Below are 13,688 nucleotides of genomic sequence, written 5' to 3' on the forward strand. Positions count from 1 at the left end.
CCCATGGACAGAGGAGCCTGGTAGGCTACAGTCCATGGGGTCGCAAAGAGTCGGACACGATTGAGCCACTTCACTTCACTTCCCTTCTTCAACATCCCCATGCATTTTGCACATGCTGGTTTCTTCTGCCTGGACTGTCGTAGTGATGATTACAGTAGTAATTTTAATTTTAATACAGGGCATTGACTCAAACCTAGAACGTTTCGGTTCTCGATTCAGTGATCTTGCCCATGCCTCTTTCGGTTGGCCTCATTGTAGAATCTTGCTTCTTTGGCTTTTTCCTTCTCTTGTCATTCAGGCTCGCTCTTTACCTTTAAGAAATTACTTGAAATCATCTTTGTAAAAGAAACCCCTAAACCTTTTTCTTCGTTGTTTTTCTATTAGAAGAACGCTTACAAATTTTAAACCAAAATTTTCTATTGGTGTTAACTGATTTATGTATCCTGCTAAATATTTTACTTCTTCAAGGGGAAAATCTAGATTTTTCATTTTCTCCTTCCTTCATCTTCATTCATATTGAAGGACTGTGAGTTTTTTAAAAAACTTTATCCCAGTCCCAGAGGGTAAGGAAAATAACTCACTTTTCTGCCAGCAGCTCACCGTACCTGGGATGAGGGACAGATGGCAAGTTTGAAAGGCTGGTGGAAGTTTGGGGAAAGTGCAGCAAGAGATGGAGAGAGGCCTCTGCCTACCTGGTTACCTCAGAAGTCTAACTTTGCCCTCCCCAATGTGGTGGCCACTAGTCATGCTGAAGGAATTAAAACTTTGTCAAGTTAAAAAAAATTCAGTGACTTCATTGTTCTAGCCACATGGAGAGGACCCGCTAGGCTCTTGTGGTTGGTGGGCAGCTCTGATAAGGGAACATTTCCATAAACGCAGAAAGTTCTGTTGGAACCATTAGTTATTACTTCCAGTAAGCATTCTTTGTCGCTCTTCCTTAATTTCCAGGTTTTTAAAATAGAGTGCAAAATTAGAGTTAATGTTTAAAATAACACATAGGACTTCAAAGGAGTTTTTTTTGCTTATCTGGGGCCCTTAGATCCCTGGGTTACACCCACTTCTGTTGAATATCAGTTTGTAGTAAATTCAAAAAAATCTCTTCTTCATTGGCCACAGTAAATTTTTAAGGGCCAGTTCTATTTTCTGACTTGTGTAGTGATTCGCTTTGGTATTCCAGAAGAAAACTTTGTTTTGTAATATGCTAGCTGACCTCATAACATTGACATATTTAAATTTATTTCTAGAAAATACCATCATTCCCATTGGTCATGAATGCATGACTGAAAACTTCTGAGTTAGGGCCTCTTAAAAATACAATAAAAAGCCATGACTGCAGCAAATTCTTCTGGAATTTTTTTTTTTAATTGGAGTAAGTGCAGGTTGTATGAAATGGTGTTATAAAACTTTATGAATATATTGTGTCCGTAGCATGCATGTTGTTGTAGTCAAGCTGGCTAAGAAACACACCAAAGAAAAATAGCCCAGGTTTAGAAATGGAGAACTGCAGTGGCTTATACAACCAGAAAGTCTTGGGCTGCCTGTGTAGGTGACTATGTGAAATTCACTGCAGTTTGTGTGTGACTTCATTAGGACACAACACTAGGTGTCAGTGTTGCTGTTTTGACATTTTTTTACCAGGAACTAGTAAAGACCTCTGCTTCTGATCACTCAGAGATTCTTCATTGACACAAACCACTGTGCCTCTTTACGTTTAGATGACTGCGTACCTAGAAGAAGTACTTTTCCAAGAATTGTTTATTTTGTTGTTAGTACCTCTCCAGTGCTGCTGGCTCTGAGGAATAAACATATTCTGTATTGACATACATGTTTTTCACTTAACTACATTCTCCAGACTCTGTTTCTCAATGTACTTTCCAGGGAATGCTGGTCCTAGGAGATGCTTCTGGGCTTTGGAATCTGGTATATAGTAGACACACAGATTTTTATTGAATGGTAGTGCTTTCAGCTTTTGTTTGGCAAAATTTGTATACTTTCTCGTATATTGCAGGCAGTGAGCGTTTTTATATCACCTAAATCTGCATGTCACATCCTTGTCACGTTCTCAGGTTTAAATTTGCCAGGCATACAGGATACAGTGGAGGCTTCAAATTATGTGTCAAATTAAGTTCTCTTTCAAATTTTTTTTTTTTATTAAATACACAACACATTAGGGCAGTAGAATTATTAATGATTCTTGCTTCTTTATCATTTCCTTTAATTTTTTTGATACCATTAACATAGTTTATGTAAGATCATGCCTCTTTAAAAGTATTATTTTGCTCTGTTTAATTTTATGTATTGTTCTGTTACTTTTTGAAGGTACTTCATTCTTACTCCTATGCTTGAGACTCGTTTTATATATGTCTATGATTTGTTTTATATATTTTTATTTGCCATTTTCTAATAGGCTGCAAATTTTTGTTTTTGAAATGTATTAAATACTTAGTTTTCCATCCTTTTGTTTCATGAGTTCTCAGCAATCAAAGAAACAAAGATATTAGGCAAACGTAATACCAGAAAGCAAGTGTAGTGATGACTAGCTAAGTCAAGTCTTTTCAGCAGTTCTGTCCTAATTCATGGCTTCAAGTCAAGAGGTTAGGGAGGATCACTCAGAGTGGAAGAGCTGACTATACGGTCAGTTCCATTCTCTTTGATCGTAGCCATGAGCTAATATAAAACTACTTTTGAAGTATTTCCTAATTTAGTTCCACAGGTTTTTGAAGAGCAAAGCAGAAGCTCTTCAGAAGGCTCGGGATCACATAGTTGCACACAGATTTCACTGGCACTTGTGTTCTTGTTGCTAAACTACAGTGAGATTCAGAATTTGAGACAGACTGCAAAACTTAAAGTACCCAGGGGTTCCCAGCAAGTTGGTTTTCAAGCGAGGCCACCGACTGGATCGTGTTCTGGCCACTCCTCTGATCTCAGCCGTTTGACTCTTACAGATGACATAGTTTCATGTGTATGCTTCTTTAGGTGGTTCTGAGTGGTTCTGCATGGTACAACTCCACAGTGTACAAATTTGTATCCTTCACTCAAAACTTTCGGCCATCAGCAGTGCAGTCAAATTTTGGGCACATATCACTTCATTAGATTATTTTTTCAAAAATGTTGCAACCCATTAATAAACCCAGTTTATTAATGTTATAGGCAGATTCTGTAAAAGGAAACAAGTGTTTAGATTTTTCCATACCAGGATTCAGGATTTTAAACATCTGGGCCAAAGCCCTCAGAGAACTTACTCTGACTTCTCTGTGCTGTGGAAACTCTATTCCATTTTCTTGACAGATTAAAGTTTTTTGTTGTTACTTGTTTTTAAAATAATATTTGTTAGTCTCTTCAAGTAGTTTAATAACACAATTAAAAGCCTGTGGGTTTGAGCACACCCTGCAGCAGCCCCATGGCAGCATCTGTCACCGTTGACCACAGGATGCCCTGAGGCTGATGGATTGACTTCCACTCCCTGGGTCCTGGGTGCTGATGCTGTGGCGGCCTCCCCTGTCCACATGGCTGGGCCAGGTCTTTGCGTGTGGGTGACGGTAGGATGGAGGGTCCTGCCATTCTCCACTATCACGGCAGCTGTGGGACTTAGGGAAATAAGAATGGAGACAGATGGAGAGCCATTAGCCTTAGGAAGGCCCCTGGGGGGGTCTCACCATGGCCTTGCCAAACTCTGCCTCCAGTATTAAAGTTTAGTGTGTTTCTGCTGTTAGGTTCTCTAGGAAGCTGTGCATTGGAAAAAGATCACTTTTCCTCTGGCGATGAAGCAGGAGAAGCTGACAGCGAAGGTGAAGCTGAACCCCGCGAGGATGACAATGCCAGTGCTGCAGAGGCCAGTGTGGGGACTAATGCGGGCTGGGCAGATGCCATGGCCAGAGTCCTGAACAAGAAGATCCCTGAAAGCAAACCCACCATCCTGGTCAGAAACAAAGAGCTGGAAAAGGAAAAAGAGAAGTTGAAACAAGAGAGACTAGAGAAGAGAAAACAGGTGTGTCCTGCCAGTTGTTATGTCCATTGGGTGTCAAGGCTGGTTCTCATTGCTACCAGATTGCTCCTTTCAGTGTTTGTCCAGTTAGCATTCCAGTTCGTAACTTGTGTTTTATCTGTGAGTGGATAACCAAGGTTGTGTTCAGAAACCTAGTCTGAATCATTCTCTTGAGCATGTTTTTTATTCATCTAAACAAAATAATAAAAATGTGAAATCTAAGGAAATGTGTCCTTTTAAAAGTCAAGTACTTATACTTGTGCCAGTGACTCCTGGGTTTGAATATCTTATTCAACTTACCTGTTCAGATGCTAACTTTATTAATAAAGTTAACTCTGAACTAATAGAATCATGTTAGTTACTTTTAGTTTAAAATCTATTTTATGAAATAAATCTGTGATGATGTCATTGACAGGGTTGGTTGCAGTTCTGAAAACAAACTATTTTACTGATGGATAGAGTTCATTATATCTTTTGTTAAACCACTGACGGAAGAAGCTAGATTGGTGCTGTCTGCTAATGGGCGGCCAGAAGTTGGACTTTTAAGTTTGCTGTTGTGTATTACAAAGATAAATAATAATAAATGAACAGTAGGACAATAATATGTCTAAACTATTTGGCTGCTGAAATAGATACTATTTTTTAATGAAAGAAAAATAACTTTCTGCAGTCATACTGACAATATAAAAGTACTCATTTCATAGAGATACTTTATACGTAAAAAGGAGAGAAAACTTAAGTTTCAGGTGGCATTTGTTTGCTTTTAAGTTCACCATCCCCTTATCTTGTTTCAAGATGAATGTTTTCTTTGTTCCTAATACTGGATGCCCTCTGTTGGAGGCTGTATAAAGATGGAACTTTTCAAGTACTGCCCTTTGAAACAGAACATACTCTATTACTAATTCAATATTCTCATTGTACTTTATTTAAGATCAACTTTGTCTCTGAGTCTTACTGATAGCTTTTCAACTTAAAATTTGAACCTTTGTTTTTCTTTTTTTTAATCTGGCAAAAACTAGAGGAGGCTTTAAAAATATCAGAATCCTTAATTACCCCTAGTCCCAGTGTTCCAGTAAGAGAACAGCATTGTAAAGCCAACAGAAAGAAATTCCTAACTCTGCTCTAGGCCAAAGCTTTGAGTGCTGGAGCTGATGCTGTCTACATAATGCATGAAAGCACACGGGTTGATACCAGGAACACGACACAGCAGCCGCAGATGCTCTTGAGTATGTTATTTCTGGGTAGAGTCTGTGTAAATTGTGTTTGTTTCTTAATGTTAAGTATTATTGGTTTCCAGAATATTGGCTACCTATTTCTAATTATAGGTAAAGAAATACATTTCAGAGTTAAAAAATACCTAGGGATCATGCATGCCTATTATCCCCTCGGTACAAAAGATAATTAAGGATTGACTGTTTTAAACTTAGAAGTAAGATTTTTTATTTCTGGTGTAATCTGACAATGAATTTCATTATAGTTAAAATATCCGATTTGGGGAAGAATCTGTTTCTTTAAAAAGGCTTCAGAGTATAGCAAGAGCAAAGATTTGATTTTACCGTGAACAGACGTTTTCGTTAATACAAAGTGAGAGATCAGATGAATGAAGAAAAGGAAAAGATAAAAGGAGGCTTTTCCCATTGGTTCTTCCTGATTTTGATGTTTATTACCAACTTCTTGATAATTAGTTCATCATATTCAGTATATTTGATGTTTGGTGATATGTTGACCTGAGCAGGGGACCTGGAGAAGCAAGTGTGTCAAATCAAGGACCTGAGATCAGGAAACCCCCTGAGAACAGTTTTGAGTGAGATGATGTTGTCTGTGGGATATTCTTATTTCCTAATCCGTTTCTGTATCTGCATTATCTTAGAGAGTCAGCTTGCTGTAGTTTGTGACTGATAAGCCATATACGGCAAGGACAGTGGTCAGATGTGCCATAAGAGGAAAGAGGAACAGTCACTGTTTAAATAGGCTCTATCTATTATAGCGGTAGTAGGCCACCATGCTGTTCTTTTAAAAGCTGATACAAGTGCTTAATAATTCCGGCCGCTGGGGAAGTCAGGTTCTAAAAATAAAGAGAAGCGGTGCTTAAACTCCTGGTTACGGAAGAGGGTGGTTTGGTGTCTTGCTGATGCTGCCCTGTGAGGCTTCTGGCAGTGGCAGGCTGGGCACGGGGCTCCCTCACCCCCAGCCTGGCCCTCCTGGCCCCGCACACTGGCGGTGCTCCAGGCCCCTGCTGTCGGAGAGCCTGCCGGCTGCTCACTTGGTGCCTCTCACATGACACGCCAAGTGCTAACCGCAGGCTCCTGGAGCCGGACCCCTGAAAGGGTGGGTTTCTGAAAGGCCCTATGACAAACTAAAGCTCAAATGATTTATTACCTTTGTCCTTTCACAGAGTATCATATCAAAGTGTGCTGCACTTTCAAAAATGCCTAATATTCTTTCACATAACACTATTTATAACACAGCTTGATAAGAAGCGGGAATGGGAAATGATGTGCAGAGTAAAGCCAGATGTTGTCAAAGACAAAGAAACGGAGAGAAATCTTCAGAGAATTGCTACGAGGTAAGACAGTGTTCTTGCCCTTTAAAAGCTAAGTGCACTGAAGCTTTGTAGTGATCCATTTCTGATGAGGTTTGGGTCTTAAGCTCTGCCTGGTCAGAGCCAAGTGATTTATATCTCAGCCTGCCTACCTAATACTGGATTCAGCCACGGATTTTGGAGGCCTCGTGAGGCAAGAGTCTAATGGGCTAGGTGTGTATTTGGTGTGAACCTGTTTCGGATCATCTTGTGTTTTATGGTCACGAGAACATTATCATCAGACCTCTACCTGCATTTCTTTTTAGGATGCTTATCTAAATTTATGGCACGAGGTGATTGTTTTTGTTATCTTGCACTATACTTGTGACTAACAGATTACACATTATAGCAGCTTCGTGCTGTCCTTTCACTCAGCATTTTTTTTTTTAATAGTGACACCAACATTTAGTTGATGCCATCTGTGCCCAGAGATGAATAGAATCTGGAGGCTGCTGCATGGTCCTTGCCCACTTACCTGGGGGGGAGGTTCTGGTCTCTTTGGGAGTAAAGGTGTGTCCTATGTGTTGGGAACATCTGATGGGAGATTGTGTATGGAGTTGAGGACGGGTCCATGAAGGAGGTAGCAGTTGGATTACCATTTAAAGCATACAACAGTTACATTCAGTGAAATCCCTTTTACTTCCTAGCTGCCTACAGCAATCCATCTGGGTATTGGATGGTGAGCCAGTGAGGCCGGATGGGTGAGGGAGTGAGAGCAGAGCAAGACTGCTAACTGATCCCAGCACTGACTTACTAGCTGGGTGTCCCTGGGCAGTTACTTAATTTCCTTCTGTCTCAGTTTATTTATCCGTGGAAACAAGTGAGAACGTTATACCTATGCTATAGGATTTCTCTGAGAATTAAATGAATTAATACCCACGCAGAGCTGAGAAGAGTACAGGATTGGTGCCAGAGAGTAAGTGCCCCTTATATTTTATACCCTGGGCATCTCCCTCTCGGCACCGTGGTCCCCGCCCTGCTGTGAAGCGTATGGAATTTTACCCATCTTATAAACAAATAAGCTAGGTTGGTAAGGTTTCTTGGATTCTGGCAGAGGACTTGTAGGTCAGAGACAAAGGACTGTTACTCAGGCTGAAGCCGTAGCCAGAGCTTCACATTCTCACCAGTTCCCTGTGTCCCCGGGGGCGGCACAGGTGCCCTCGACAGATGCCTGTGCGTGCGGTGGTTTGTGTTACAGGAGAGGAACTCTGTATCTGGGGATCCGTTGCTTTTATGGGGAACGGTAACAAGCCTGCTCTTTGTCTGGGGGGAGACATTACCTCATCTCTCAAGGTTGCACACCGCAGACACAACCCTGAGAAACGGGCTGGTAAAGAGCAGGCGTTGTGTTCTTCAGAACCCAGCAAGAACGTGCAGGGATGCTCAGCACCTGTGGCGGATTGCCTGCACTGATGATGATTATAGCAGGAACATGAAGAGATGAGAGAAGCTTAGAGCTGGAAGGGGTGTCGATGGCGTAAAGCAGTGCTGGCCAGTAGAAATTGACTAGAAATCCAGTGTGAGCCACATGTGCAACTAAAATATTCTGAGCGCCTCCTTGATAAAAGTAAAAACGAAGTGAAATTAAAGTCAATGATAAATTTTGTTTAACTCAATATATTCAAATTATTTCAACATGTAATAAATACAAAACAAGTATTAATGAAATTAAAGTTTTTTTTTCTCGTACTAACTATCTTTAAAATCTAGTGTGCATTTTAAACTTGGAGCACACTGCAACATTGTTCTGGCCGTATGTCGTGTGTTCACCTGTTAACTTGTAGCCTGTGACTACTATAATGGACACTACAAGTCTTAATGTTCAGAATTTCAATGAGTTTAACTTCAGAACAAAGTACTCCAAATAAACTTTTAAAAAAATTAGTTTTATATCATAAGACTTGCAGATAAGGTAGCTGAATACTTTCTAAGCTTCTTGAGTATTATTTTTGCCGTATACAGGTAAAATCAAGATCCAGGAGATCTTTCTAGCCTCAGATAATCAGATAGCTAACTGTAAAGCCTGTGCTTATCCCATTGACACTTAAAGTCTTCAGCCATTATGTGATTAGATTTTGAGAAGTATCAGTTCAGAAGTTGATTTACAAAGATTGAAGCTGAGAAAAACCACAGATCAACTCACATGTATTTATTCTCTATTCAGATACTTATATTCAGTTTCATTGAAATGTACGTTCACTTTTCAGATTTATTCCGTGCTTTTCACTTGAGCGCATATTAGATGATTGCCTCTTTTCTGAGCAGTGGAAATAGATTGCGCTTGTCCTCAAGAGTTTGTGTTCTAGTGTAATTGTTATTTAATGACATTTGCGCTTGTCCTCAAGAGTTTGTGTTCTAGTGTAATTGTTATTTAATGACATTATTCTGGTCATTTGTGTTCCATAGGGGTGTGGTGCAGTTATTTAACGCCGTTCAAAAGCATCAAAAGAATGTAGATGAAAAGGTTAAAGAAGCTGGAGGCTCTATTAGAAAACGAGCCAAGTTGATATCCTCGGTTTCCAAGAAGGACTTCATCAGTGTTCTGAGAGGGATGGACGGAAGTGCAAGTGAGAAGAATTCTGCTGGGAAGAACTCGAAAGCCAAACAGGTAAGACTTTTACACAGGATTCAGCACATCAGGTAGATGTCAACTCTTAAGAGTTGGGAGGTTGAAAAGCATACTATACCCGCGTGCCACTCCAAGACTCGACGCAGCCAAATTAAAAAAAAGCATACTATAGAATTAATATTTTTTCTTTTCAGATGTTATTAAGATTTCCACATGCCCACAGCCTACTTTAACTCCGTATTCTTATGTTTCATGATGACTTACTTACTCAGTGTGGAAGTTGCCGGTTACAGATGCCAGGGCCTTGCTGTTAAAACTTAGGAACTGGTAGATTTAGGTAAATTTTTTAGAGATAGGACGGTCTTCTATCTGAAATCCTGCGTTTTGTGCATTTTATAGACTAGAAGGCCAAGTGAGGGATACAGCTTCAATTGAGACTGTTAACCCACAGTGGTAATTGACATGGTGCATAATTTCTAAAATGAAGAATTGGAGCTTTAGGAAGTATGATGAAAACTCATCCTTTTGCTGAGGCAGCTTTGGTGATACTCGGCTGGTTGGGAGATAAAGAACCTAAATGCTTTTCATGATCCTTTGCATGCAGCTCCGCTTCTCCAGCCCTCTGACCTGTGAATCCCAATAGCTTTCTTTTAACTGTACCAAGTGAAAGGTTCTGAAATGTGCTTTACTCTCAAAAAGGCTTATTTACTTTTTAAATTAAAGCAAAGCATATAGTTGTATTTCAAGGCTTGTTTTCTGTTGCCAACAAAGAGAACTTCAGTCAGGAAACTAGAGTTTCTATCATAAGTTTTTGTCTGTATTTTGGGAAAACAGTAGAAACTCTGGCAAGAAGAGCATTTAGGAATTTCATTCTCTGCTAGAGTTGAAGTATTCTTCAAGTTTCTTGATTAAGTTGCCATTTTATCTCATTTTGACAAAAGTTTTCTAAGCTGTTTGAATTTGATCTATCTTTTGAATATCAGAAGGACTCACATTTTGCATATTTATGTCAGTGTGCTCACTAGTGCTGCCTTTTAAAGTTTGTCAGAAGTAATTATGAAGACATGAATGCTGTGATTGGGCATTTACACTTTTAAGTTAAAAAGTCTTAACAGACTGTCCTCACTCATGATGAGAGTGTTTTACTGTAAGAATTGGAGAAAGATCGAGCAGCATTGAATGAGAAAGAGCTGATGGAAAAGGAGAAAGGTTTTTTTTCCCCCCTTTTCCTTGTTGGTTTCAAAATAACTTTTAATAGAAGCATTTGTTTTTGCTTTGGGATTAATTTTTTCATGAGTTATGAAAATATATGAAGGGTTCTTTTCAGTGGCATCATTGTATTTTCTTTGTTACCATTTGCTTTTTTGCCCTTGACCTTCGACTTTTCCTACTTCAGTGACCACAGGCGTGGTGGTAATCTGCGACAAGGTCAAAAACTGCTTGAGATGTTAACCAAAGTGGCTTGGCTTTAAAATTTTATTTCTAGAGCTACCTACCCCACACCAGTGATTACCCTGGCACATCTTCTTTCTTTAAAAAATGTTTGTTTTCATACATTTATAGGAAAACATTAAGTACCTATTTGTACCTGGTGCTATCCTTGTATCTTTTAAAGGTTTACAATTCAGGTGGACACATGACCTCACGGAGAAGGCAATGGCACCCCACTCCAGTGTTCTTGCCTGGAAAATCCCGTGGGTGGAGGAGCCTGGTGGGCTGCAGTCCATGGGGTCGCTAAGAGTCGGACACGACTGAGCGGCTTCCCTTTCACTTTTCACTTTCATGCATTGGAGAAGGAAATGGCAACCCACTCCAATGTTCTTGCCTGGAGAATCCCAGGGACAGTAGAGCCTGGTGGGCTGCCGTCTATGGGGTTGCACAGAGTTGGACACGACTGAAGCAACTTAGCAGCAGCAGCACGACCTCAAGGAAATAAGTAAATAAGATTAGCATGACAACATAGAGATTCTAAACTGGTCCGTTTAGACTGTTTGTCATTGCCAGTTACACCAAGTATAATAGCTGTAATTAAGTGGCTGTCCGTATTTGTGGGGAGAATTTCAAAGTAGCCAATATTCATTTAGGACATAAGAGCAGTTTAGTCTGTGTCTAGTGGAAATAGGTGGACTTTCAGGGCAACTGAAGAGGAGGAGGGAAGGCCAAAGTGGAAATAGATTTGGTGTGCCAGTGTCAGACATTAATGAACTGGATAAAGGAGGATATTGATTAAGTAGAGAATAAGATTTCCCTTTCCCATTTCACCTTGTCCTAGCACCCTTGATGCCACACATTTCCCTAATAGCCTCTCCTCCTCTCCTCATACAAGCTTGACAGAAGAGCATTTATGGAAGCTGCTCATTGTCCCTCTCTGGGTGTATTCAGAACACAGGCTTTTAATCTCATCTTCCTAATATTGTGCAACCTTTAGAGTCCATTCACCTACAGACTGGATTCACTGGCAGGTATCTTCCCAGATACCAGTCTCGATTATATCTTGAACTCCTTTACCTGGTTACACCGGTTATTTATGGTTGTGACGTTATAAAGTTCAAAAGTGAAAAGGAGCCAGCAGTGTTACATTAAGCGAAGCTGGGTAGAGTTATAATAATGTAACAGAGGGTGGATCTGTTAGTCAGCATACTTCAGGAGTGCTGGTGGTGGTGTGTGTGGTTTGATTGTTTGTTTTTGACCCCTTAGGCAGACTTATGATTTTGGAAACTTACTACTTTTTTTTTTTTTAAGAACCCTGTTTCAAGAATTTCCATGCAAGCTATTAGAAACTTTGAGACATTGTGACAAATATTTTTAAACTGTGTCATGCTGCTGCTGCTGCTAAGTCGCTTCAGTCGTGTCCGACTCTGTGTGACCCCATAGACGGTAGCCCACCAGGCTCCGCCGTCCTTGGGATTCTCCAGGCAAGAACACTGAAGTGGGCTGCCATTTCCTTCTCCAATTCATGAAAGTGAAAAGTGAAAGGTAAGTTAGCGACCCCATGGACTGCAGCCTACCAGGCTCCTCCGTCCATGGGATTTTCCAGGCAAGAGTACTGGAGTGGCGTGATCCTCATTTTAGCTCAGACAGTAAAGTGTCTGCCTACAATGTGGGGGACCTGGGTTCAGTCCCTGGGTCGGGAAGATCCCCTGGAGAAGGAAGGGTCAACCCACTCCAGTACTCTTGCCTGGAAAATCCCATGGACCGAGGAGCCTGGTAGGCTACAGTTCATGGGGTTGCAAAGAGTTGGACACGACTGAGCAACTTCACCTTCACCTTCATTGATTGGATACATGCAGTGGGTTTAATGGTTGTTGTTGTTCACTCGCTTAGTCTTGTCTGACTCTTTGCATCCCCATGGACTGCAGCACACCAGGCTTCCCCGTCCTTCACTATCTCCCGGAGTTTGCTCAAACTCATGTCCATTGAGTCGGTGATGCTATCCAGCCATCTCATCCTCTGTCACCTCCTTCTCCTGCCTTCAGTCTTTCCCAGCATCAGGGTCTTTCCCAATGAGTTGGCTCTTCACATCAGATGGCCAAAGTATTGGAGTTTCAGCTTGAGCATCAGTCCTTCTCATGAATATTCAGGGTTGATTTCCTTTAGGATTGACTGGTTTGATCACCTTGCTGTCCAAGGGACTCTGAAAGCATCAGTCCTTCAGTGCTCAGCCTTCTTTTATGGTTTAGCTCTCACCAACCATGCATGACTACTGGAAAAACCATAGCTTTTAACTAGATGGACCTTTGTTGGCAAAGTGATGTTTCTGCTTTTTAATACGCTGTCTAGGTTTGTCATTGCATTTCTTGCAAGGAGCAAGCGTCTTTTAATTTCATGGCTGCAGTCATTGTCCACAGTAATTTTGGAGCTCACGAAAATGAAATCTGACATTGTTTCCATATTTTCCCCATCTGTTTGCTGTGAAATGATAAGACCAGATGCCACAATCTTATTTTTTAAAGTATATATTTTAGTTTTTTAAATTTTTATTGAAGTATAGTTGGATTCTTTTCCCCATAGGTCATTACAGAGTATCAGGTAGACGTCTCTGTGCTATACAGCAGGTCCTTATCAGTTATCCATTTTATATATAGGAGTGTGTATATGTCAGTGCTAATCTCCCAATGTATCCCTCCTTCCCCTTTCCCCTCAGGTAATCATACGTTTGTTTTCTACATCCGTGACTCTATTTCTGTTTTGTATATAAGTTCATTTGTGACTTTTTTTTACATTACACATTTAAGTGATATATAACTGTCTTTCTCTGTCCCACTTAACTTCACTCCATATGATTTCCTTCTGTGTATCCCTAAACTGCAGACACTAGGAAGCTAAGAACCATGATTCTCAGATTTCTTTGAATTAAGGAGTCAGACTAATTTTCTTCAAATTAAAGCACACTTGCAAGAATTGCAGAAAAGATAGCAAGGAGGGGCGAGGTGGGGGCCATGTTCCTGCTGCTTGGGACAGTGCTGATGGCAGATGCGGTGAAGACAGGTGAGAAAGTTGATCTCCCACAGCCCCAGCTTCATGGCCACGGCAGATGTGCCTGTGCAGGGGCC

At 40.7% G+C, this 13,688-nt stretch overlaps 1 protein-coding gene across 1 annotated transcript in view; it reads left to right on the forward strand.

The window, feature by feature from the left end:
- RRP15 (ribosomal RNA processing 15 homolog) overlaps positions 1–13,688 on the forward strand; it is a 51,368-nt gene that overhangs the window by 8,832 nt on the left and 28,848 nt on the right. The window contains exons 2-4 of the mRNA XM_052654071.1: positions 3,714–3,988; positions 6,454–6,551; positions 8,973–9,174. Of these exons, the coding sequence (XP_052510031.1) occupies positions 3,714–3,988; positions 6,454–6,551; positions 8,973–9,174 (575 nt within the window). The remainder of the gene's footprint in view (positions 1–3,713; positions 3,989–6,453; positions 6,552–8,972; positions 9,175–13,688) is intronic.

Source organism: Budorcas taxicolor, chromosome 16 (genome assembly GCF_023091745.1).
Source record: "Budorcas taxicolor isolate Tak-1 chromosome 16, Takin1.1, whole genome shotgun sequence".
NCBI classification, from domain to species: domain Eukaryota; kingdom Metazoa; phylum Chordata; class Mammalia; order Artiodactyla; family Bovidae; genus Budorcas; species Budorcas taxicolor.